The 22,403-nt window shown below is 42.6% G+C and overlaps 2 protein-coding genes across 7 annotated transcripts in view; one reads left to right on the top strand and one right to left on the bottom strand.

Moving 5' to 3' along the window:
- The first annotated feature begins 940 nt into the window (after window positions 1-940).
- Window positions 941-16,292, top strand: ubxn11 (UBX domain protein 11). Of its 2 annotated transcripts, XM_045718346.2 has the most exons (15): window positions 941-1,654; window positions 1,894-1,984; window positions 2,096-2,130; window positions 2,617-2,739; window positions 3,102-3,202; window positions 5,763-5,817; window positions 6,508-6,587; window positions 6,919-7,042; window positions 8,952-9,172; window positions 9,489-9,566; window positions 9,699-9,846; window positions 10,154-10,257; window positions 10,353-10,426; window positions 10,573-10,722; window positions 15,508-16,292. In XM_045718346.2, the coding sequence occupies exons 1-15, from the start codon at window positions 1,543-1,545 to the stop codon at window positions 15,647-15,649; spliced, it is 1,638 nt and encodes a 545-aa protein (XP_045574302.2). In that variant the 5' UTR covers window positions 941-1,542; the 3' UTR covers window positions 15,650-16,292. The 2 variants fall into 2 exon arrangements, with proteins under 2 accessions (XP_045574302.2, XP_045574303.2); XM_045718347.2 differs by having other exon boundaries at window positions 941-1,984.
- Window positions 16,293-16,448: 156 nt separating this feature from the next.
- Window positions 16,449-22,403, bottom strand: part of LOC106605081 (centrosomal protein of 85 kDa) — an 11,508-nt gene continuing 5,553 nt past the window's right edge. For all 5 annotated transcript variants that reach the window (XM_082975269.1, XM_082975270.1, XM_014200359.3 and 2 more), the window contains 11 exons: window positions 21,556-22,352; window positions 21,180-21,307; window positions 20,635-20,746; window positions 20,326-20,505; window positions 19,908-20,060; window positions 19,562-19,716; window positions 19,306-19,423; window positions 19,102-19,152; window positions 18,882-18,989; window positions 18,299-18,542; window positions 16,449-17,761 (listed from right to left, as the gene is read on the bottom strand). In XM_082975269.1, coding sequence (XP_082831395.1) covers window positions 17,598-17,761; window positions 18,299-18,542; window positions 18,882-18,989; window positions 19,102-19,152; window positions 19,306-19,423; window positions 19,562-19,716; window positions 19,908-20,060; window positions 20,326-20,505; window positions 20,635-20,746; window positions 21,180-21,307; window positions 21,556-22,352 — 2,210 coding nt within the window. In that variant the 3' untranslated portion in view covers window positions 16,449-17,597. The remainder of the gene's footprint in view (window positions 17,762-18,298; window positions 18,543-18,881; window positions 18,990-19,101; window positions 19,153-19,305; window positions 19,424-19,561; window positions 19,717-19,907; window positions 20,061-20,325; window positions 20,506-20,634; window positions 20,747-21,179; window positions 21,308-21,555; window positions 22,353-22,403) is intronic.

The raw sequence follows: 22,403 nt of genomic DNA, 5'->3' as shown, positions 1-22,403 counted from the left end.
TAAACAAAAGTATTACACATATTGTATAGATCAATAAAAACAAAACAGGCTATTAAAATAACTATTATTATTTACAAATATAATATGTGTCCCTAAGTTTTATCCCATTGGTGTAACCACCTTGAAAATCACTCATTACAAAGATATACAAGGACCTTGCATTCCCTCCAGTTGCAAACCGTTGCACTGGAGAGGTCTATATTAAATACAATTATTAGTTAATTACACCCTTTTAGTATCTCATACATTTGAGGATTCCATTGATCATTTGGTGTGTCTAAATAGTGTAATTTGTGTTACACATTGTAAATGTAGGGAAATTACACTGTTAGCAAAATGATGAAACAAAAACAGTTTAGTAAATAATTTTTAAAGGGTTAATGACCTTAGATTCGAGCATCTGTGTCCTCCATGTTGTCATTGGAGTTACCATCACTGGTGTAACTACTCCTGCTGGTGGCACAAAGTTATCATAATAGTAAAACATTATTAAAAGGCATTAAGCTACCATATTAGTTCATTTAGAATGGGAAGATGTACCCAATACATCTTAATTTTTTTTTTTAAATAGTGAAAAATGAAATTATTTTTTTCTCCAAAATGTCACGCCCAAATGCCACTGCAATTCAAGAACAACCCTTATTGTAGGTAGGCCTATAGACACATTAGCATTTAGCACATTAGCACATCTGGAATTTTGGTTCCATTCATCTGAAAGACAAAGTAAATAGGACCATTTTAGACATTTCACAACAATTTAGGCTGTTGCTTAAACGTTAACACCATACCTGGAAACGAATCATCACAAGTAAGTGCTATTGATGATATGTATACAGTTTCTGACCTCTACATTGATGAACTCTACAATTAATATGGCTAATCTCTACTTAATACTTTACTAATACTCATCTTTTGGTTCTTACCTTGACCTCTGTGGTTGAAGGATGCCTCACCTTGGCCTCTGTGAACACAGACAGCACCAGCAGGATGAAGACAGCACAGACCAGAGCTTCGTTAATGTTGAAGAGGGTTGAGTCTCTGAACAGCAAAAGCGTATCTGTGTTTATTTCAGCTAGAAGATGATGGGTCTGAAAGGGATGTGTGCACCATGACTGCATGGGCACAAGTACAGAGATCTGTTTTACAGTCATGAGCAGTGTAAATTAACTTTAATAGGGCCTACAAATAATTGTTTTGATATTTGGCACTAGTGAAACAAATGGGTATTTTTGTATTCTTCAATTTTATTTCCATATATGCCAATAGCCCCATTTAATGTATTGTATTGCGTTGTATTGTTATGTTTTGTATAGCATGCATGGTATGTATTCTGATCTAGGGCTAGGTGTGTGACAACTTTTGAAACAAAAGTAGACTAGTGTTTGGGTACATCATTCCGTTTATATCAATGTTTGTCGATGGATGATTACAATGTCATATTTTGAATAACAATGTATCACTTTAAATTTCAACGTATCCCTTTGGCTGGTTCTTCACCTTGTGAAGGAGGGTGTATTTAATTCTGGAACCAGCAACGAGCCAATGAAATGTCACGATCCACGTTACCAATGGCAACGAACTCCAAACAATCCTCTAGATGTAAAAGAAGAGCAAGCACAATATTCCAACCTACAGAATCTAGAGTCATTCACTTGTAAGTTATTCATAAATTCCTAGCATGACGAATACAAGTTAATTTCGTTTATTAAGCCTATTAACTGAACCAAGTGTAGACTTTCAGGACATTTATTTAGCGTTTTTAGCTGCTATGTGCTTCAATGTCAACCAGGTGCTCATAAATATTGTCTTTTTTTTAACTTTCATTGTTGAATCACAAAATGACCTCTACACTAGTCTGCTAGCCATTTGTGCATCCTATTTGTGCATCCCAAGTGTTTTATGAACGTAAGGAGATGAGCTCACCACTTTCAATGTTGAGGAAAAACCGACGTGTTCCTCTTCCTGGGCCCATGAACCAGCAAGGGTATGTTCAAGAGAAAACAAAGTGGATCTTTTCCTAGACAGAAAGTACTGCAATTAGATGGATTTCCGTGTTCATTTGCATTACTGATGATGGCTCATTTTTCTCAAATAGGAGAAGAGTGCCTTTCAAGGAGAATCCATTTGCAGGTATGGGATTAAGGTATTTCAAAGACGATATTTTTCTTGAGCAGATGGCCAGGAGGCAGAACGTAATTACAAATCATTTGTAGACTGCAAATTGACCACAAGAAGATATCATATTTTACTAAATCATAATAATTTCAACCTTGCTTAGGTTGGTATACGATCACATATCTCTCTATTGTGCATGGGAACACTTTGGAACAGATTTCCCGAAATTAAAATAACTTGGAGCTGATTTGCTGGTGTTTTTACAGTCTTTTACGACTAACAATAAAACATTTCAAAATAAATACAATTTTTGTGTTCTTTTTTGCTCATCAAACTTGAATGGTCAAATAAAATCACCCATGCGGGTCATCAGTTGGGAAACCCTGCTATAGTCTAACTATGAGATATCCAATTATTTGAAACATGTACTACCTCTGAATATAGCTCTTTAAAAACCTGGGGTCATTCTGGTTGTGTTCTTGTCTTTTTTTTCTTCTTTAGAATATGAAGCTACTCTGCTGAGTGATGTATCTGCTTTGAATCGCCCTACGCCTCAGGCTCAAGCCACTGATATTGCCTGTCCTTCCAAATCAAAAGCCAAACAAAGGAAAAGCAACAGTTGTTGTATGTTTGTTTGATGTCCTTACAACTCGCCCTGTGTTGAAATATTCACCACCGCAACCAACGTCACATCACATTTCGACAACACTGGAGACCTCATGCATGGTTGTTAGATTAGTATGTGGTGTGCATTCTCCTAATACAGCACTGTGGTCACAAATGTGGGTTTCCAAAAAGCCAGTTTGGGTTTCTGATAATGTACAGTAACATTGAAACAGAGTGTTCTCAGAATCAGTAAAAATGTATGCATCATTGTACCGTAAGACACTTTGGGGGAGAAAAATGTCTGCCGAGTATCATACAGTAGCCTTTATTATACAGGTATTACGCTTCCTGATCTAGTGAACTCTGACTGAACCCTACAGGTGCACCCCCTAGTGATTTTGAGCTGATGTCCTCTATGATGCAGAGGCTGACCCTGCTGGAGACCAAGGTGAAGACCCAAGCCCTGGACATTGACCACAAGGTGAGCCAAGTACCACACACATTCAGACAAAGAAATTACATTGTACATTATATTTTAGTTATTTAGCACACACTTATCCAGAGCGACTTCCAGTGCAATCAATGGAAAAAAACTGGTAACAGCGCTTCTGTGAACACCTCCAGCGAGACAGCGTTTTGGTTAGATCTGAAATCGACCTCAACCACATCAACCTCTGTGATCCTCCGCAAACAACCAATCAAAAGCATGCATTTTAAAGGAAAGCTCAACCACCGAATGCTGATGAAGTTGCACATACAGGATGCCTGTCACACAAGTCTGCACATATTTCTGCTACAGTATGTATGAACAGTAGCTAAATGGTGCCAATACAGGTTTTCTAAACAAAAACAAAAACAACAAATGTGTGAATGTTGCATCAGTATTCTGTGTTGGACCTTTGTTCGTTATAGTTTGCATGGCAAGAGACTCCTTATACTATAGTTTGTATAAGATACTTCTCATATTTTGAATGGCAAGATACTTATTATAGTTTGTATGATGAGGTAATAAGAGACCTCAAGCAGCAACATATTTTCCAAAGTTGTGCTGTCGAGTTGAAAATAGACAGTGTTTGGGAGTAGTTCCACTATGTCATTGAAATAGTAATTTACCTACATTTTGCAGTAGCTTGGTGATTGTTTACCGAAATTCAAATATTCATAGTCTTTTCAGTAGTTAATTACTTTTTTGCCATCTAATTTTTAAAATGTATTTAACCTTTATTTAACTTGGCAAGTCAGTTAAGAACAAATTCTTATTTCCAATGATGGCCTAGGAACAGTGCCTTGTTCAGGGGCAGAACGACATATTTTTACCTTGTCAGCTCGGGGATTTGATCTAGCAACCTTTCGGTTACTAGTCCAACGCTCTAACCACTAGGCTACCTGCCGCCACTGTAACAGTGTAGCTAACTACTGCAATTAACCCATTCAATGTTTTGCCAAAAGAATATACAGCGTACAGGGCATGAGTGGAGTCCACCTGTGGTAAATTCAATTGATTGGACATGATTTGGAAAGGCACACACCTGTCTATATAAGGTCCCCCAGTTGACAGTGTATGTCAGAGCAAAAACCAAGCCATGAGGTTGAAGGAATTGTCCGTAGCGCTCCGATACAGGATTGTGTCGAGGCACAGATCTGGGGAAGGTTGCCAAAAAATGTCTGCAGCATTGAAGGTCCCCAAGAACACAGTGGCCTCCGTCATTCTTAAATGGAAGAAGTTTGGAACCACCAAGACTATCCTAGAGCTGGCCACCTGGCCAAACTGAGCAACAGGGTGAGAAGGGTGTTGGTCAGGGAGGTGACCAAGAACCCGATGATCACTCTGACAAAGCTCCAGAGTTCCTCTGTGGAGATGGGAGAACCTTCCAGAAGGACAACCATCTCTGCAGCACTCCACCAATCAGGCCTTTATGGTAGAGTGGCCAGACTGAAGCCACTCCTCAGTCAAAGGCACATGACAGGCGCTTGGAGTTTGCCAAAAGGCACCTAAAGACTCTCAGACTATGAGAAACAAGATTCTCTGGTCTGCTGAATCCAAGATTGAACTATTTGGCGTGAATTCCAAGAGTCATGTATGGAGGAAACCTGGCACCATCCCTACGGTAACGCATGATGGTGGCAGCATCATGCTGTGTGCGTTCAGGACATCAGACTGGGTCAACGGTTCACCTTCCAACAGGACAACAACCCTAAGCACACAGCCAAGACATCGCAGGAGTGGCTTCAGGACAAGTCTCTGAATGTCCTTGAGTGGCCCAGCCAGAGCCCGGACTTGAACCCAATCGAACATCTCTGGAGAGACCTGAAAATAGCTGTGCAGCAACCCTCCCCATCCAACCTGACAGAGCTTGAGAGGATCTACAGAGAATGGGAGAAACTCTCCAAATACAGGTGTGCCAAGCTTGTAGCGTCATACGCAAGAAGACTCAAGGCTGTCATCGCTGCCAAAGGTGCTTCAACAAAGTACTGAGTAAAGGGTCTGAATACTTATGTAAATGTGATATTTCAGTTACATGTTTTTTTAAAAATGTGCTACAATTTTGCTTTGTCTTTATGGGGTATTGTATGTAGATTGAGGGAAAAAAAGCAATTTAATACATTTTAGAGCCTGTAACGTAACAAAATGTGGAAAAAGTAATGTGGTCTAAATACTTTCCGAATGCACTGTATATATTTTTCAACCCAGTACATTTATATGACTTTTCAGACTTAGATATAATACTTTTTTACAAGGCAGTTTTGATGTAGTGAACTACTTTTTCAAAGTAGCTTCAGTTAAACAAACTATATTTCTCTTAAGGGCAGCTTTACTGTAGCTCAACTTCTTCCAGTGTGAAGTAATTGGTAGCTTGGTAAACCATATTTACAGAGTAGCTTCCCCAACACTGAAAACATATACTAAAGACAGTAGTGGTCTATACACATCCGGCTAGTATTCTATGCATGAAGTACATGCCCAAACATTGATATATGTACAGACCAAGCTCTTGACTTGACAACATATCTATGTTAATTTTGTGATTTTCTATTTGAAGGAGAAAATAATTACAGCTCTGGAGGAGAAAATGAAGCTTCTTCAGAAGTCAACAGGTAGTTATTTCAGCCTACCGTATATATCATACAGTTCTGGAACCACAGAGCTCCAGTCACAACACACGTAGGCCTAGTATGCATGTATTTATAGAAATACAGCCCCATTGAGGCCTAGTATTCATGTATTTATAGAAAAAATACCTGTAGGCCTAGTATGCATGTATTTATAGAAGAAAAAAAACTGTAGGCCTAGTATTCATGTATTCATAGAAATACAGCCCCATGTAGGCCTAGTATTCATGTATTTATAGAAATACAGCCCCATGTAGGCCTAGTATTCATGTATTTATAGAAATACAGCCCCATGTAGGCCTAGTATGCATGCATTTATAGAAATATAGCCCCATGTAGGCCTAGTATGCATGTATTTATAGAAATATAGCCCCATGTAGGCCTAGTATTCATGTATTTATAGAAATATAGCCCCATGTAGGCCTAGTATTCATGTATTTATAGAAATACAGCCCCATGTAGGCCTAGTATGCATGCATTTATAGAAATATATCCCCATGTAGGCCTAGTATTCATGTATTTATAGAAATACAGCCCCATGTAGGCCTAGTATGCATGCATTTATAGAAATACAGCCCCATGTAGGCCTAGTATTCATGTATTTATAGAATTATTAAGAGTATGGAACAAGTCACGTTTGGTTAACCAAAACCATTCTGTTTCTGTGGTTTTTAGAGAAAAACAGTGATAGGTGCAGAGAGGATGAGCTCATAAAAACATGCCACAAGCTTCAGGGCCAGGTATTGGAGATGGAGGTAAGACCATAGTCGCCATGGTGATACAACGGAGCAATGTTTTTTTTGGTCCTCAGCTATCAGTTTGGTACATTGCACAGACATAGATGGACCACACTGTATTGAAAGCCACAGAAGCACTAACCTGTGTCTGTGTGATTTACAATATATCTTATGAAGTCAGTGCATGTCCAATTTAGACTTGAACTTTTCTACATACAGTATAACAGAGAAGTTGAGTTGTGGTGGTTGAGTCATCTCCAAGTCTGTTCTATATAGTTTAGTTCACCTCTTTAACTGATGTCACTGCAACGTTTTCTTTAAACTCACAGTGGGTTTTTTCCCCACTCAGCGGTTTCTGAACGACTACGGCATGATCTGGGTGGGGAGCGGAGAGGAGCACGACACAGCCAGTCAACAGGAAGCAGAGGAAGCTGAGCAGACCCAGAGCTCCGAGAGAGGGGTGTGGCAACCAGGTAAAGGAACCAGGGAGTTAAGTGCTGAGCCTTATGTTGCAGATAGAAATATAATTAATAGAGCTGCTAAGATTCCGTCAGATTCTATCTGACAGGCAATCATATTCTTTCTACATGATACATTTCTATCTGAACATGCTGTAACAGTACACCCTCCTTAACAGGCAGCCAAGTTTAACCTAATCAAATCACATCTTCAAACGGTAATTTCCAACAGTACAAAGGAGCTGCCATTGTTTCAATGCACCAGTTAAAGTTTCACGAGCTGTGCTCATGTGCAGGGGCGAAAATCTGATATCAACTTTGGATGGGACAATTACATGAAATTTTCTCAAGAGCAATTCCTGAGGGGGACACCAAAAGTAGTGCCGTAACACATAGCCTACATTGTAATATGGTAAATGTATATTGAGGAACCAAAGAAATAAGGTGTTTGCCGTACTCCTAACTACCGGTACCCAAAACTACACAACTGATCACAACAGCAATACCATTGCCTTTAACAAATCTTAGTTCAGTCACCAGTTTAAGTTGAGAGTGGGGGTATCCATGGCATTTTCCAATTATGTTCCTATTTTACAAGTCAAAAAAATTGAGAACCTTTCATAATGTTGCCAAACAAAGACTCAACAAACTTACCTGAGACTCCCTTTCTCTGCCAGTCTGTCCCTGCATATCTGTCCTCAACTTTGCTGTCTGTGTGCCATCTGTTGCCTGCTCTGCCTAATGACATCATTGTGAAATTTCCATTAGAATTTCATTTCTTTCTTATGAACATTTTATCAACTAGTCTTTGAGATATTAGGCTCCTAGGGTTCTTACTTTGCGTTTTGGTGTACTGAAAAATACTCTGATGTCCATCTTTTATTTTTTTGCCATTTTTCTACCTGGCTGGCTGGCTACACACACACACAGTGTGTAGGTTATTTACAGTAGGAGATGGGCTTCTATCATCTTATCTTTTATCATTCTATTTGGGCTTCGATCTAAAAGGTAGCTAGCAAATGTGAAACGGATTAAAATGACACGTGTTGACAGCTGTATGAGTTCACCATTTACACAACATATGCTGCAACCTTTTGTAATTTTAATAGTTTGTTTCATATTGGCTGGCTTCCAACAATAGCTGAATTTGCAAAGCTAGCGAGCACCAATTCCGTTTCAGTGGTGTTTTCTATAATCTTTGCTACCCGGGTTAAATAAAGGTGAAATAAAATAAATAAATAAAAGTTCCCTTGCGACAATTTAGCTTTTGTACCGAGACCATTAAATATATTTAAGACAATGGTAGAAGAGAGTGTAGTTCTGTTCAGTTTGGACTTCAGTTTATCGTTAACCTTATCACAGGGACTTTGAAGCACTAATTTACATCATCTGCATGCTGATCTTGGAATAAATTGACGATAGCAAAGATTCCATCTTTGACGAGGCCACATAAATGGAATAGGTACTAGCTAGCTTAATAGTTTATATTTGCGCGCTAGCTCTGCATATTCAGCTAGTGTGTGCGCGCGATTGACTGGATTAACCTCACGTCAGTTACGTTCATTGAGTGCCTTTCAGACAGTAGACACGACCCCTCTGTTACCTTGCCAACTAAGGAACTGGCAGTGGATCAAACCATTGTGAGGCAAAGGGTGGGGGGGTCGCAATCTTTTGAAACTTAAAAATGCGCTATTAAGTGTCTATAATCAGCACAATTGCTTTCATTGCATATTATTAATATTATTTAAATTACATAGTTATGTTTCAGTGATATATTGGGGGGGACAAATCATATTTTTCCCAGGATGGGGGGGGTCGTGTCCCCCCAGGGATTTCCGCCCCTGCTCATGTGATGCCTGGATGATTTTCAAACAGAAAATCTTTAATTATGCATTCACTTATTATGGTGGCCTGTGTTTTGCAGAGACCTCTGTGGCCAGGAGGAACTTCCAGATAAACTTTGACCTGGTGCTCCAGAACATCCAGCAGTTGAACATCTTGGCTGGGGAGGGAGAGTCCTACGTCAGGGTCACGTCCAGAGGGGCACAGCTGGCCCAGCAGCACCTCATTCCACTACGGCTCTACAGCAATGGCATCTTCATGTTCAATGGGCCCTTCCGCTCTTACCAGGAAGCCAGCACACAGGTACAGACAGAGACTATATAGGGAATACTCGCTACACTCCGACTGGCTAGTCAGTACATAATCTCAGCACCCAGAACCAAATCAGCTACTGTTAAGGTTATTACGAGAGTGTACAACACACCTAGACCAGGTACTGAAACAGACTAGGTATTTGAACCAGTCATGACTTTAGATACATTTTCACTGAAGATTCTTTGATTTCAATGTTTCCATATGTTGACTCTCTCTCAGATTGTAGCAGACAGAATAAGTACAGAAAGCTCAGTTCGTATCTCAGTCCAATGTGTCTGACATCCTACCGCTCATGACTTTGCAGCAGTGCATGCAAGACCTGATGGACGGATACTTCCCTTCTGAGCTACAGGACAGGTTTGCAGACGGGGTGCCCTTTCAGGTGTGTGTGTGTGCTTTGTGTGCATGCGTGAATTTCAAAATGTGCTTACGGTAGGAAAACTGACTACATGGACAATGTATTTCCTGTTTGTTTTGTGGTGAGTAGTGGGATGTCCTCTTTTGGTGTACACAGGTTCACGACAGGCGAGAGGAGGAGTTCCACGAGAGGCGACCGTGGGCGGAGTTCCCTGGGAAGGGGCAGGCTGTGGTTGGATGTACAGAGGGGGAGAAATCAACAGACAGCTTAGAACACGCCTACTGTACCGTCTCCCAGATACCCGGTCGGTCCCCTCTGTATCGCTTCAATTTGTTCCCCAAAACACATGCTACACTTTACACTCCAGTTGAACCAACTGCAGGGGTCGAATCTCAATTGTATTTTTGGGGATTCCTCGAGTCCTCTCCTCCTCCTGAACATGCATGAGACGGGGAGAAATCTTGGATCTTCTTTGAGGAGGCGAGGAGAGGACGCAAGGAATCAATGAAATAATTGAATTTCATACTTGAAGTTGGTTCAACTATATGTATATCACTTGAGATTCACCCCAAGCCTCTTTTGCTCTGACTTGAACATTGACTTACCCACAGGCAGAAAACTGACAATGGACCAATTCCTGAACAGGCTGCCCAAGGTGGTGGTGAAGGCTGGTAGAGTGATTGACATCAGGGACTCCGTGAAAGCCAGTCTGCAGGTGAGACTGAGATCTGTTACATGTTTCTACATATACCTGTAGATGATGAACACGCGTATACTATATGCTAGTAAATGCCTGTGTCTTGTGTTTAGGGCTCTTCTGATGCTTCAAACAGCCATGCTGTGACCCTCATAGACACACCAGAGCTACAGGCCATGAAAGAGAGGTATGCACGTGTCTAGAACTATTCACAATACTTTCACTTCCACCACTAGGGGGCCTTGTGGGACCTTGTGACAGAGGAGACCCTGGAAGAGGGACACACATTTGCTAAATGTGGGTTATGAACCTGTTCTCTCTACTCCAACTCAGGTTGGAGTTGCACGAGACTGATCCCCCCAACTCGGCCCGTGATGTCACCACACTGAGGGTGAAGTCAGAGGATGGCGAGCACACCTACATCATAAAAATGCGTTTCTCAGAGACCATAGGTCACCTGCGCCAGTATCTGGACAAGCACAGGTGGGTTGGGAGCCATTACCACAAAATGCTGTGCTGAGTATTTTGCCCAGGAAGTCCGTCACATTCACAGTACTTCATCTCAGTCAGTGACTTTTGGGTCATGTTAATCTCGGACACCCAGAACTAAAATCTTGCATTCCGCAAAAATGGAAGAGGCAAATGGAAGGGGGAGAAAGTAAGGAACTTGTCTGTTGACCCTGCATTAAAGTTCACAATAGGTTAAAGACCAAAATAGGTTAAAGAAAATTGTGATAAATAAATAAAGTATACCAGTTTCATTCAAGGACTCAGAGATTGACAGCTGTGCCATACAGATTGCAAAATAGTTGGGAAGAGATTTCCGATGAACCGATTCCATTGCACATGGTTTATGAACTGATACACAAAATAACACCAGATTCAAAACTTACAAGTCCTTTAATTTAAATTATACAAAATTCTTGCAACGGTAGAATGTTATATGCAGTGCCTTTGGAAAGTATTCAGACCCCTTGACTTTTTCCACATGGAATAATAAATACAAAAAATCCTCTGCAATCTACACACCATAATGACAAAGCGAAAATAGGTTTTTGCAAATGTATTAAAAATAATAAACAAACCGTTATTTACGCAAGTATTCAGACCTTTTGCTATAAGACTCGAAATTGAGCTGAGGTGCATCCTGTTTCCATTGATCACCCTTTGAGATGTTTCTACAACTTGAATGGACATGATTGGGAAAGGCACACACCTGTCTACACTACTGGTCCAAAGTTTTAGAACGTCATTCAAGGGTTTTTCTTTATTTTTATTATTCTACAATGTAGAAAATAGTACAATGAAGACATCAAAACTATGAAATAACACATGGAATCATGTAGTAACCAAAAACAGTGTTAAACAAATCAAAATATTTTTTATATAGTAGATTCTTCCAAGTAGCCACCCTTTGCCTTGATGACAACTTTGCACACTCTTGGCATTCTCTCAACGAGAGGGGTTGAGGGGAGCTGAAGGATGGTACTAAAAACAAACAATAACTTAGGTAAAATATACTGTGTCTATGAAATGTATATAGTATGTACAGTGCATTCAGAAAGCCTTATTTTTTTTTGCTTTTGTTTTCACTCAATCTGTACACAATACCCCATAATGAAAAAGCAAAAACAGGATACATAAAAAAAAAAAAATCTAATTTAAAAAATAGATAAAACTAGATTATCACATTTACATAAGTATTCAGACCCTTAGTACTTTGTTGAAGCATCTTTGGCAGCGATTACAGCCTTGAGTCTTCTTCGGTATGATGCTACAAGCTTGGCACATCTGTATTTGGGGAGTTTTTCCCATTCTTCTCTGCAGATCCTCTCAAGCTCTGTCAGGTTGAATGGGGGACCGTTGCGGCACAGCTTTTTTCAGGTCTCAAGAGATGTTCGATCGTGTTCAAGTCTGGGCTCTGGCTGGACCACTCAAGGACATTCAGAGACTTATCCCGAAGCCACTCCTGCGTTGTTTTGGCTGTGGGCTTAGGATCGTTGTCCTGTTGGAAGGTGAACCTTCGCCCCAGTCTGAGGTCCTGAGCCCTCTGGAGCAGGTTTTCATCAAGGATATCTCTGTACTTTGCCCCATTCATCTTAGCCTCGATCCTGACTAGTCTCCCAGTCCCTGCCGTTGAAAAACATCCCCACAGCATAATGCTGCCACCACCATGCTTCACCGTAGGGATGGTGCCAGGTTTCCTCGAAGTGACGCTTGGCATTCAGGCTGAAGAGTTGAATCTTGGTTTCATCAGACCAGAGAATCTTGTTTCTCATGGTCTGAGAGTCTTTAGGTGCCTTTTGCAAACTCCAAGTGGGCTGTGATGTGCCTCTTACTGGGGAGTGGCTTCAGTCTGGCCACTCTACCATAAAAGGCCTGATTGGTGGAGTGCTGCAGAGATGGTTTTCTTTCTGGAAGGTTCTCCAATTTCCACAGAGGAATTCTACTCTGGTCAGTCTGACAGAGCTCCAGAGTTTTATCGGGTTCTTAGTCACCTCCCTGACCAAGGCCCTTCTCCCCGATTGCTCAGTTTGGCTGGGCGGCCAGCTCTAGGAAGAGTCTTGGTGGTTCCAAACTTGTTCCATTTAAGAATGACTGAGGCCTCTGTGTTCTTGGGGACTTTCAATGCTGCAGAAATGTTTTGGTACCCTTCCCCAGATCTGTGCCTCGACACAATCCTGTCTCGGAGCTCAACGGACAATTCCTTAGACCTCATGGCTTGGTTTTTGCCCTGACATGCACTTGTCAACTGTAGGACCTTATATAGACAGGTGTGTGCCTTTCCAAACCATGTCCAACCAAATGAATTTACCACAGGTGGACTCCAATCAAGTTGTAGAAACATCAAGGGTGATCAATGGAAACAGGATGCACCTGAGCTCAATTTCGAGTCTCATAGCAAAGGGTCTGAATACTTACGTAAATAAGTATTCAGAACAAGAATAGACTGACGAGTTTCAGAAGAAAGTTATTTGTTTCTGGCCATTTTGAATCTGTAATCGAACCCACAAATGCCAATTCTCCAGATACTCAACTAGTCTAAAAGAAGACCAGTGTTATTGCTTCTTTAAATCAGAACAACAGTTTTCAGCTGTGCTAACATAATTGCGAAAGGATTTTCTAATGATCAATTTTCCTTTTAAAATAAACTTGGATTAGCTAACACAACGTGCCATTGGAACACAGGAGTGATGGATGCTGATAACGGGCCTCTGTACGCCTATGTAGATATTCCATTTAAAAAAAGCAGTTTCCAGCTACAAAAGTAATTTACAACATTAACAATGTCTACATTTTATTTCTGATCAATTTGATGTTATTGTAATGGACAAAAAAAAATAGATTTTCTTTTTAAAAAACAAGGACATTTCTAAGTGACCCCAAATTTGAAACGGTAGTGTATATATATATATATATATATACTATATATATATATACAGTACCAGTCAAAAGTTGACACCTACTTATTCAAGGGTTTTTCTTTATTTTTACTATTTTCTACATTGTAGAATAATCATGAAGACATCAAAACTATTAAATAAACATATGGAATCATGTAGTAACCAAAAAAAAGTGTTAAACAAATAAAAATATATTTTAGGTTCTTCAAAGTAGCTACACTTTGCCTTGATGACAGATTTGCACACTCTTGGCATTCTCTAAACCATGAGGTAGTCACCTGGAATGCATTTAAATTAACAGGTGTGCCTTGTTGAAAGTTAACTTGTGGAATTTCTTTCCTTCTTAATACATTTGAGCCAAATCAGTTGTATTGTGACAAGGTGGGCTGTATACATAAGATAGCCCTATTTGGTAAAAGTCCATATTATGGCAAGAACAGCTAAAATACGCAAAGAGAAATGGCAGTCCATCTTTACTTGAAGACATGAAGGTCAGTCAATACGGAAAATTACGAACTTTTAACGTTTCTTCAAGTGCAGTCGCAAAAAACATCAAGCACTATGATGAAACTGGCTCTCATGAGGACCACCACAGGAAAGGAAGACCCAGCGTTACCTCTGCTGCAGAGGATAAGTTAGTGTTACCAGCCTCAGAAATTGCAGCCCAAATAAATGCTTCAGAGTTCAAGTAAAGAGAGACATCTCAGCATCAACTGTTCAGAGGATCAGGCCTTCATGGTCATATTGCAGCAAAGAAACCACTACTAGGACAACACCAATAAGAGGAGATTTACTTGGGTCAAGAAACACGAGCAATGGACATTAGACCGGTGGAAATCTGTCCTTTGGTCTGCTGAGTCCAAATTTGAGGTTTTTGGTTCAACTGTCGTGTCTTTGTGAGACACAGAGTAGGTGAACGTATCTCTGCCTGTGTGGTTCCCACCATGAAGCATATGTGATGGTGTGGGGGGTGCTTTGCTGGTGACATTGTCTGTGATTTATTTAGAATTCAAGGCACACTTAACCAGCATGGCTACCACAGCATTCTGCAGCGATACGCCATCCCATCTGGTTCGCACTTTTAGGACTTGTTTTTCAACAGGACAATGACCCAACACACCTCCAGGCTGTATAAGGGATATTTGACCAAAGAAGGAGAGTGACACATCAGATGACCTGGGCTCCACAATCACCCGACCTCAACCAAATTGACATGGTTTGGGATGAGTTGGACCGCAGAGTGAAGGATAAGCAGCCAACAAGTGCTCAGCATATGTGGGAACTCCTTCAAGACTATTGGAAAAGTATTCCAGGTGAAGCTGGTTGAGAGAATGCCAAGTGTGTGCAAATCTGTCAAAGCAAAGGGTACTTTGAAGAATGTAAAATATATTGATTTGTTTAACACTTGTTGATTCCAGATGTGTTATTTCATAGTTTAGATGACTTCACTATTATTCTACAAAGTAAAAATATTGAGAAAAACCCTTGAGTAGGTGTGTTCAAACTTTTGACTGGCACTGTATTATTTATTTTTTTAAATATGGGGAAATGCAGACAATTACATTGACTTTTATCAATCTATTTGCAATATTAAAGCTGATCCACCCCTTACATTTAAAATATATATCTGGCATAATTGCATCAGATGCTTGATTAAATTCTCGGGGATGACGTGCTTGAAAATGACAAGGCTAGCAAAGTATCCACTCCTCTAAATGTGAATCACGATTTGTCCAAATGATCAGTGACGAAAAATCTGCATAGCAGAACAAAGTCACATCCCAGTCTGTTTGACATGTTATGAAAGCCCAGTCCTGTGCTATGCCATCACTATCAACTCTCTCTCCCCCCCTCACAATTTCAGATGTACAGATGCCACAGCATATGACATCATCAGTGCGTTCCCACAGCGGCGGTACAGTGAGGACTCTCAGACACTCCTCTCCTGTGGGCTCACTCCCAATGCTGCTCTGCTGCTTAGGACTAGGCCAGGCCCCCCTCAATGACGGAACAACAAATCGCCTTGTCACTCTCCTCATGGTTATAAAATACTGCATTTACTTTCATAAACACGTATATTCAGATCTGATAGGGATGTGACACTAGGGGGTGCCAACACTTAAATAACTATCTTTTCCAGGATCATGACATGGGAAAATCCTAAATTCCATAGGAACACTTGCATAATTATTGATGTAGATAATTCACCTTGAACCATGACTGCTTAAAAAAAAAAAAAAGTAGATTTAGCAAAATAACATTGCATGAGCAAGATGCAAGACTTCGCTCTCACACACACAGTATTTGTACATGGGCATGGGTTCGCTTCACACTCTTAGGGACCAAAACAGCAGAGACATTTAGCCTGGCGCGCCAATGATCTTAGTTGTTGCGGAAAATTGGCCCACTATGCATCCATGTCATATCGCTGACTCTACCTTTAAAATGTAAGGATTTCAAAGTAAATTACAATTCATCATGTAGGGATCACCAAGCCAACTTATTGAAAACAAACTTTATTTCTAAAATGTGTAAATACAATTAAGGATAAAAATATATTTAATATAAACATTTACATTTTTGCAAAATATTTGACATAAGGCAAGTTTGTCCAACTTTGTTAAAGCTCAAATGAGAACTCACATTAGTCTCATCTAGACAATGTTAGACATCCAAATGTCTGTCCCAACTTAGTGTCATGATGATCGTCAACTGAAGGAAAACATTTGACGTGACGTTCCATCAATAAATTAAACCACTGTTTTTTTTGCTCTTCGAACACTGAAACAAACTCGATGAAAGTAATTGTTTAGTCATGTGGCACATTTATTATTCTTTTTCATGGCAAAATACTGACATCCATTAGTTAAGTTATTCATTTGAAACCAAAACATTTCTCGCTATTAGATGGAAATAAAATAATACTATCCACACGGATGGCATAGACATTTACATAGTACAGATATGGGCACCAAAGTGAACACAGTGTATAAGGACAAAGTAGGCACAAGGACTAACCTGTTAGATTACAGTATGTTGCTCTGTAAGACTGAACAGACCGTTACCAACAAACCAGTACCACAAATACTGTTAAGGAGTGTGTAAAATGGCTTCAGTCCTCATTGTCACAGACCGTTATCCCCATAACTAGCTGTGATGGAGATAACTTCTTCTTAGAGGACAACCCACAAAGCAATGTTTAAGGAATGTATTGAGTTGCTCTGTTAGCTGAAACACTAAAATAAGTAACGTTTTGAGAAAGAAAGCCACTAGCAAATTTAACTGGTGACGACAGCAAAAGCCCAGAACATTTACATTTTTGATCAAAGCAAGCCCACTACCTGAGGGATATCTGCAAACATGAAAAAATTTAACTGTGCAATTGTACAGACGGGACAGATGTCTCTGAACAATATCTCAGTTATAATGCTGACAGAATGTATTTTCAGTATTAGCCCTACCACTGTTAAACGCCACCCACACGCCAGACTTCAATGCTGCAAATGTACCATTTTAAATAATGGTGGGTTAGTAACATTCCCTGTTGAATCACTCAAAAACAGAATAAAATATTTCAGTTGATTGTCAACCACATCCAACATTATTTCCCCAGAGGGAAGATGTAAATAATAAAAAAGTGTTATTTATTGAAAAAGATAACCACCCCATCTGTGTGCGTCATAAAAAGAGCGGAGGGCATCTTTGACAACACAAAGACAAAAACACATCAGTAAAACATTTATACAATCAAAAAACACACTGGTTTGAAAACAGTTCTTCCACCGTAAGCCCTTTGACTGAAATGCATGATCTGATCAAGGATTCCTTCCCCAAAGGGCCAACATGAGATTCCAGTTCATACTCAATGAAGAGAGTAGAAGAAGCAAGGCCAATATGGAAGCCTTACCCCATTAGCCTGATTGTTCAGTCTGTTTTAGAGGCTAGCAGCTGGGGCTACTGGGTAATGCAGTTCTCTCCCATGTCCTGGGCATAGCGGTCTGAGATGGTGGTGCGGAGCTCCTCCACATCACGACGCAGCTGCTGGGCTTCAGTCAACTTCCTCTGGAGGACCTCAGGACTCAGCCAGTCCTCCACCTGCTCTGCCATGGGCGGGGGAGCTGGGGAGAAGAAGAAACAGTTACTCCACACTATGAAAGTGACTTTCTTTTCTCAGAATGTAGCCTGTTCGTTTTAGAACGGTCTTCAAAATTGGCCAAAAATGTAGCGCAAATGGTTTTCAGCACAAAAACATAAGGCATCTGGCAGAGGTAAATTCATCCTAAAAAACACTAATATAATTGTGTGTGTATATATATATATATATATATATATATATATATACACACACACACACACACACACACATTACCCCCCCTTAAATAACCAAACATTTTCAGGATTAGGTGACTGGACCTGGAAGTATGACGACAACGTATTACAACACTTGAAAAACGAACCATGTTACACATGTATATAGCTGGAAGTATTCTGTGGCTGCAACACTTAAATTGATCAAACATTCATCTTCGACTTTTACCATCGCTCAAGCTACAACTGATTAGAAGCGTTTCAGGATTAAGTGAAAAATAGCAGCAGCCTTTTTTTCTTCTTTAAATGATACTAAACCCTATAGCGGCGCGGTGGTCATCACTCACAGGAAACGCCAAGCAGCAGCGAGAGGTTAGGGTCTCGGCCCTGTGACCGCTGGGTCAGGACGTTGCAGAGGGAGCGCAGGTCGCAGAGGCATGAGGCCATCTCCCCGTGAAGACGCTGGGTGAGGCGGGCCCCGGCCGGCCGCAGCGAGGACGACGTCCGGTCCAGGTTCACCTTCTCCGAGTCCTCCAGACGCTCATGGAGGGTCAGGTTCTGCTCCGTTAGTTCCTGGTTCTGGGCCGACAGCTGGGAAGATGCAGAAAACACACCGTTAGGAATTACAGAAATAGGCGACATATTCAACTCAAAGTTCTTCCTACACCTAAAATAGTTGGGTGCTGGAGAATCGTCATAGATACAGCGTGTAAAATAAAAAAAATGGACAGTTACAGCACTCCAAAAGGTTCAATTTCAATACTTATGTGCATGGATAATGAATAAATAAATACTGAACCTGTTGTCCAGTTCATCATTTTATGCATTAGGACAGAACATGAGTTCTGGAGGTTCTCAAGACAATTCCACTCAGAACATGGAACAGAGCATTATTTCCAGTAGCGGTGTAATCCTGTCCTAGCGTCTCACCTCCTTCATGGCTGTGTGGAGCTGGAGCAAACCCTGCTCTTTAGAACAAACCTTCTCTCTCAGAGCATGGGAGCTGCTCTCCTCCTGAGACACCTGCTCCTCCAGGGTCTACACACACACAAGAGGTTGGATATGGGTTAGGCATGGCTAGTAAGACCATATTAGGTTACTAATAGAGATATCATCCAAGGTGTAAACAGATTCCATTCGTATCACGTACTACGATCTGGGTGCCCAGTTTCGTCATCATCCTCAGCTGCTTCTCTATGACCTGGAGAAAGAGAGAAGAACGGAACGTTTTAGAACCAGCACTAGACGACAGCCACAAAAAGCAGCGCAACATTTCAGAATGTAAGGTACCGGTGAAATGTCAAATGCAAAAGCTGAAGTAGGCCAAGAAAGAAGGAACAAGATGAAGACTGGCCTTTTTAAGTGTCTGCTGTTCCTCTCTCAGGCTGCTGTTCTCCCCTCGGAGTTTCTCCACATCCAGGGAGGGTAACCTTGCCCCGTCCTCCAGGCCCTCCTGCACCCGCTCTTGTAAACTGACACACACAACTAATTACCAAAACAGGTCATTATACAAACAAAGTAGGTTATACGAGTATGCATGCATGTTAAAATGAGTGTGTGTGTACACCTGGTATGCGATCATGTCAGAATGTGTGTGTGTGTGTGTGTACCTGGTGACAGTGGTGAGCAGCTCCCTCTCCCTGCGTCTCTGCTCCTCCAGCTGGGTGTCCTTCTCCCGGATGTGTGAGCGAGCCTCCTCCAGACACACCTCCAGCTCTCTGACCCGGCCCTGCAGCTGGAACGCCCGCTGCTCCACCTCCGACAGCTAAAAACGCACACAACACACGCTGCGAATATCAGAAGATTTATACATCGTATTAATGTGATTCCTGAGACAGTGAACGCCATCGCCAGTCGGCAATAAAAAGACGACCTGGGACGTTGACGAGGTAGGACGTAGTTGTATTGAGTGAGACTAAGGTATGTGTGTGTAATGCGGTCTGTGCTGGTTTTGACCTGTTTGCGCTGGCCCTGGTAGTCCTCCATAGTGGGCAGGTCAGCGAGGTAGCGCTCCAGAGTCTCGATGCGCTGCTGCTTCTCTCGGTTCTGCTCTGCCTCCTTCTGGCACTTCTTCTTCAGGCTGTTGATGTGCTTGTCCCGGCTGCGAATCTACACACACACACACACACACACACACACACACACACACACACACACACACACACACACACACAACGTCAAGTACGGAATAACGGTCACTTTTTTATAAATAGAAACATTCCCGACTGCAACACCACACACACCCACCCAGTTATTAAGTCACATTAAATAACTGTCACGTTGTGTAATTCGAAAAGGGAATCAGTTTATATAATTAGCAATGGGACCATCAATGTAGCGGTGGGATGTTGTGGCCCGACGCTCAGCTTCTCACCCTCTCCTCCTGCTTCTTCATCTCCTCGGCGTGCCTCTCGCTGGTCTCCCTCAGCGCACCGTTCAGACGCCGCGTCTCCGCCTCCACGGCACCGAGGCGGCGCTCTGCCTCCTCCTGGGCGGCGCAGTCACCGCGCTCTGCAAACTGGGCCCGTAGGAAGGCATTCTCCCTCTGAGCCTCCTGGAAGACACACAGGGAAGACTTTTGAGGTCATCCGTGGTCGTGCAGCATCAGCTCCTGAAGTCTGTGTGTGACTCTGGATAAGAGAGATGAAAAATGCGAAAGGATGTGCGAGTGTGTTCAGCTCACCTGCAGACGGAGCAGACACGCGTCGCCGTACGGAGCGCCGCGGCCGAGCAGGCCTCCGTGGACCTGCAGCTCGCTCTCCCGCAGCTCCAGCTGAGACATCTGCTGCTTCTGTCTACAACAACAACACAGCCCAGAGTGAACCCCAGTGACATGGTCAGATACCACACACACACACACTTCCCCTGATACAGCCCGCTGTAATAATAGAGAAAATATTTTGCTTTTCTGGGTAGGGCATTAGATATCCCTTACCCCAGGACACTTTAAAGGAGCGTCTTCATGGATCAGGGCTTATTTTTTAGCCTAACCATGGCTCTGAAGGCGTGCTACGCCAGAACCTAAGCCAGTTTGCCCCCCCCACCCCAAAAAAACAGATCTATGCAGGCACTTTTTCCCTTATATTCCTGGATAGTCACCAGTTGAAGTGTCCTGGGGTAAGGAATACTTTCTTGGGTTTACCGCGAAGTCGTGCACCTGGTTCTTTTGTTCAAGCAGGGCCGGAGTGAGTTCGGTTACCTTTTCAACCTGAGGTAATAGGTGTGTACCTCTCTATGGCGAGCTCCTTCAGAATGCTCTCGTTGGCTTTGAGCACCTCGTCCCACTTCCTGGCCTCTGGTGGCATGGAGGGGGTGGAGTAGAGAGCTGGGTGCTGGCCCACTCCAGCAGTCATCATCTGCGCAAACACACGACGTATTGGACATTACCGACTCAACTATAAAGAACACCGAACAGCCTCCTTCACCAAGGAGGTCATCTTCTCTAAATTTGGCAACATTCAACCACTTTCCTCAATTAAAATGTTTTCCGTTGTCCTAACATTGGCATTTTGAGCAGGTCTAATGTTGAGAACTACATGTGTACTCCAGAGTGAAATGGGGTCAGTCAACGCTAGCTGTTCTTTGGTCCAAATGCTCAGCTCACCTGCATCTGCTCCACTTGCATGCGGAGACTCTCCAGCTGCTGCTTGTGCTGCTGTTGCCAGCTGGGCAGCTCGCTGCATCTCTCCTGCAGCATGGGTTCATAGGCCTTGGCCTCCCTCAGCAGAGCCTGGGTCTGTAGATACAGAGAGCTGGGGTACACATCTGCTGACCCAGCCCCAGTTCCACCTGGCTGGCTGCTCCTCTGGCTGTAGGGGTCTGGAGCTCCGGGGACCCCTGGCCTCATCTCAGGGAGAGCCTTGTACGAGTGCTCCATGGCACCCCTGTAGGCCTCCCTGTTGCCCTCGGGAGTCTCCCCCAGGCTGGTCATCTGGAGCCTGAGTCGGAAGTCGGGGCAGTAGCCCGCCAGCAGAGCAGATTGGTTCATTGTGGGCTCCATGGTGGGCATGTCGAACCTCTGGCCCTCATCCATGCAAGAGTGGTCCCCCGAGGGGAACAGAGAGTGGTCTAGTCCGTTCACCAGGCTGCGGTAGCGGTTCAGGCAGTCCGGCTTTGGCCCGGTGGGGTCGGCTCGCCCCGCGCCGCCTTGTGCCATGTCCAGGTTGGGTGAAGAGGCTGATTTGGAGAGGGAGGACGACTTCGAGTTGGAGGTTCCACCGGAGGTTCGGGAGCCCGAGGAGGGCCGGTGTGCCTCGGCAGAAGCCTGGGAATCTTCTTGGGAACAGGGCCGGGGATTGGAGGCCGGTGGTCCGGCCGTGGAAGGCATGACATGGGCAGTGGGGATGGGAATCTGACTGCGGATGGGCTGGAACGAGGGGCTGCTGCTGGAACTGCAGAAATCTGGGAGGGGAAGAGAAAGGAACTGTTAGAGTTGGGTACGAATTTGAAGCA

The sequence above is a fragment of the Salmo salar genome, chromosome 05 (genome assembly GCF_965601325.2).
Source record: "Salmo salar chromosome 05, fSalSal1, whole genome shotgun sequence".
Taxonomy (NCBI): Eukaryota; Metazoa; Chordata; class Actinopteri; order Salmoniformes; family Salmonidae; genus Salmo; species Salmo salar.
The sequence above is the reverse complement of the archived record's forward strand: the minus strand, read 5'-3'. Positions and strand labels throughout refer to the sequence as shown.

What these genes read in the sequence shown, in the direction of transcription:
- ubxn11 (XM_045718346.2), top strand. Translation starts at nt 1,543, where the DNA reads ATGAAATGTCACGATCCACGTTACCAATGGCAACGAACTCCAAACAAT. An exon ending in GAGAGGGGTGTGGCAACCAG is followed by an intron (nt 7,043 to 8,951) that starts GTAAAGGAACCA and finishes TGTGTTTTGCAG; the next exon opens with AGACCTCTGTGGCCAGGAGG. An exon ending in CAGTATCTGGACAAGCACAG is followed by an intron (nt 10,723 to 15,507) that starts GTGGGTTGGGAG and finishes TCACAATTTCAG; the next exon opens with ATGTACAGATGCCACAGCAT.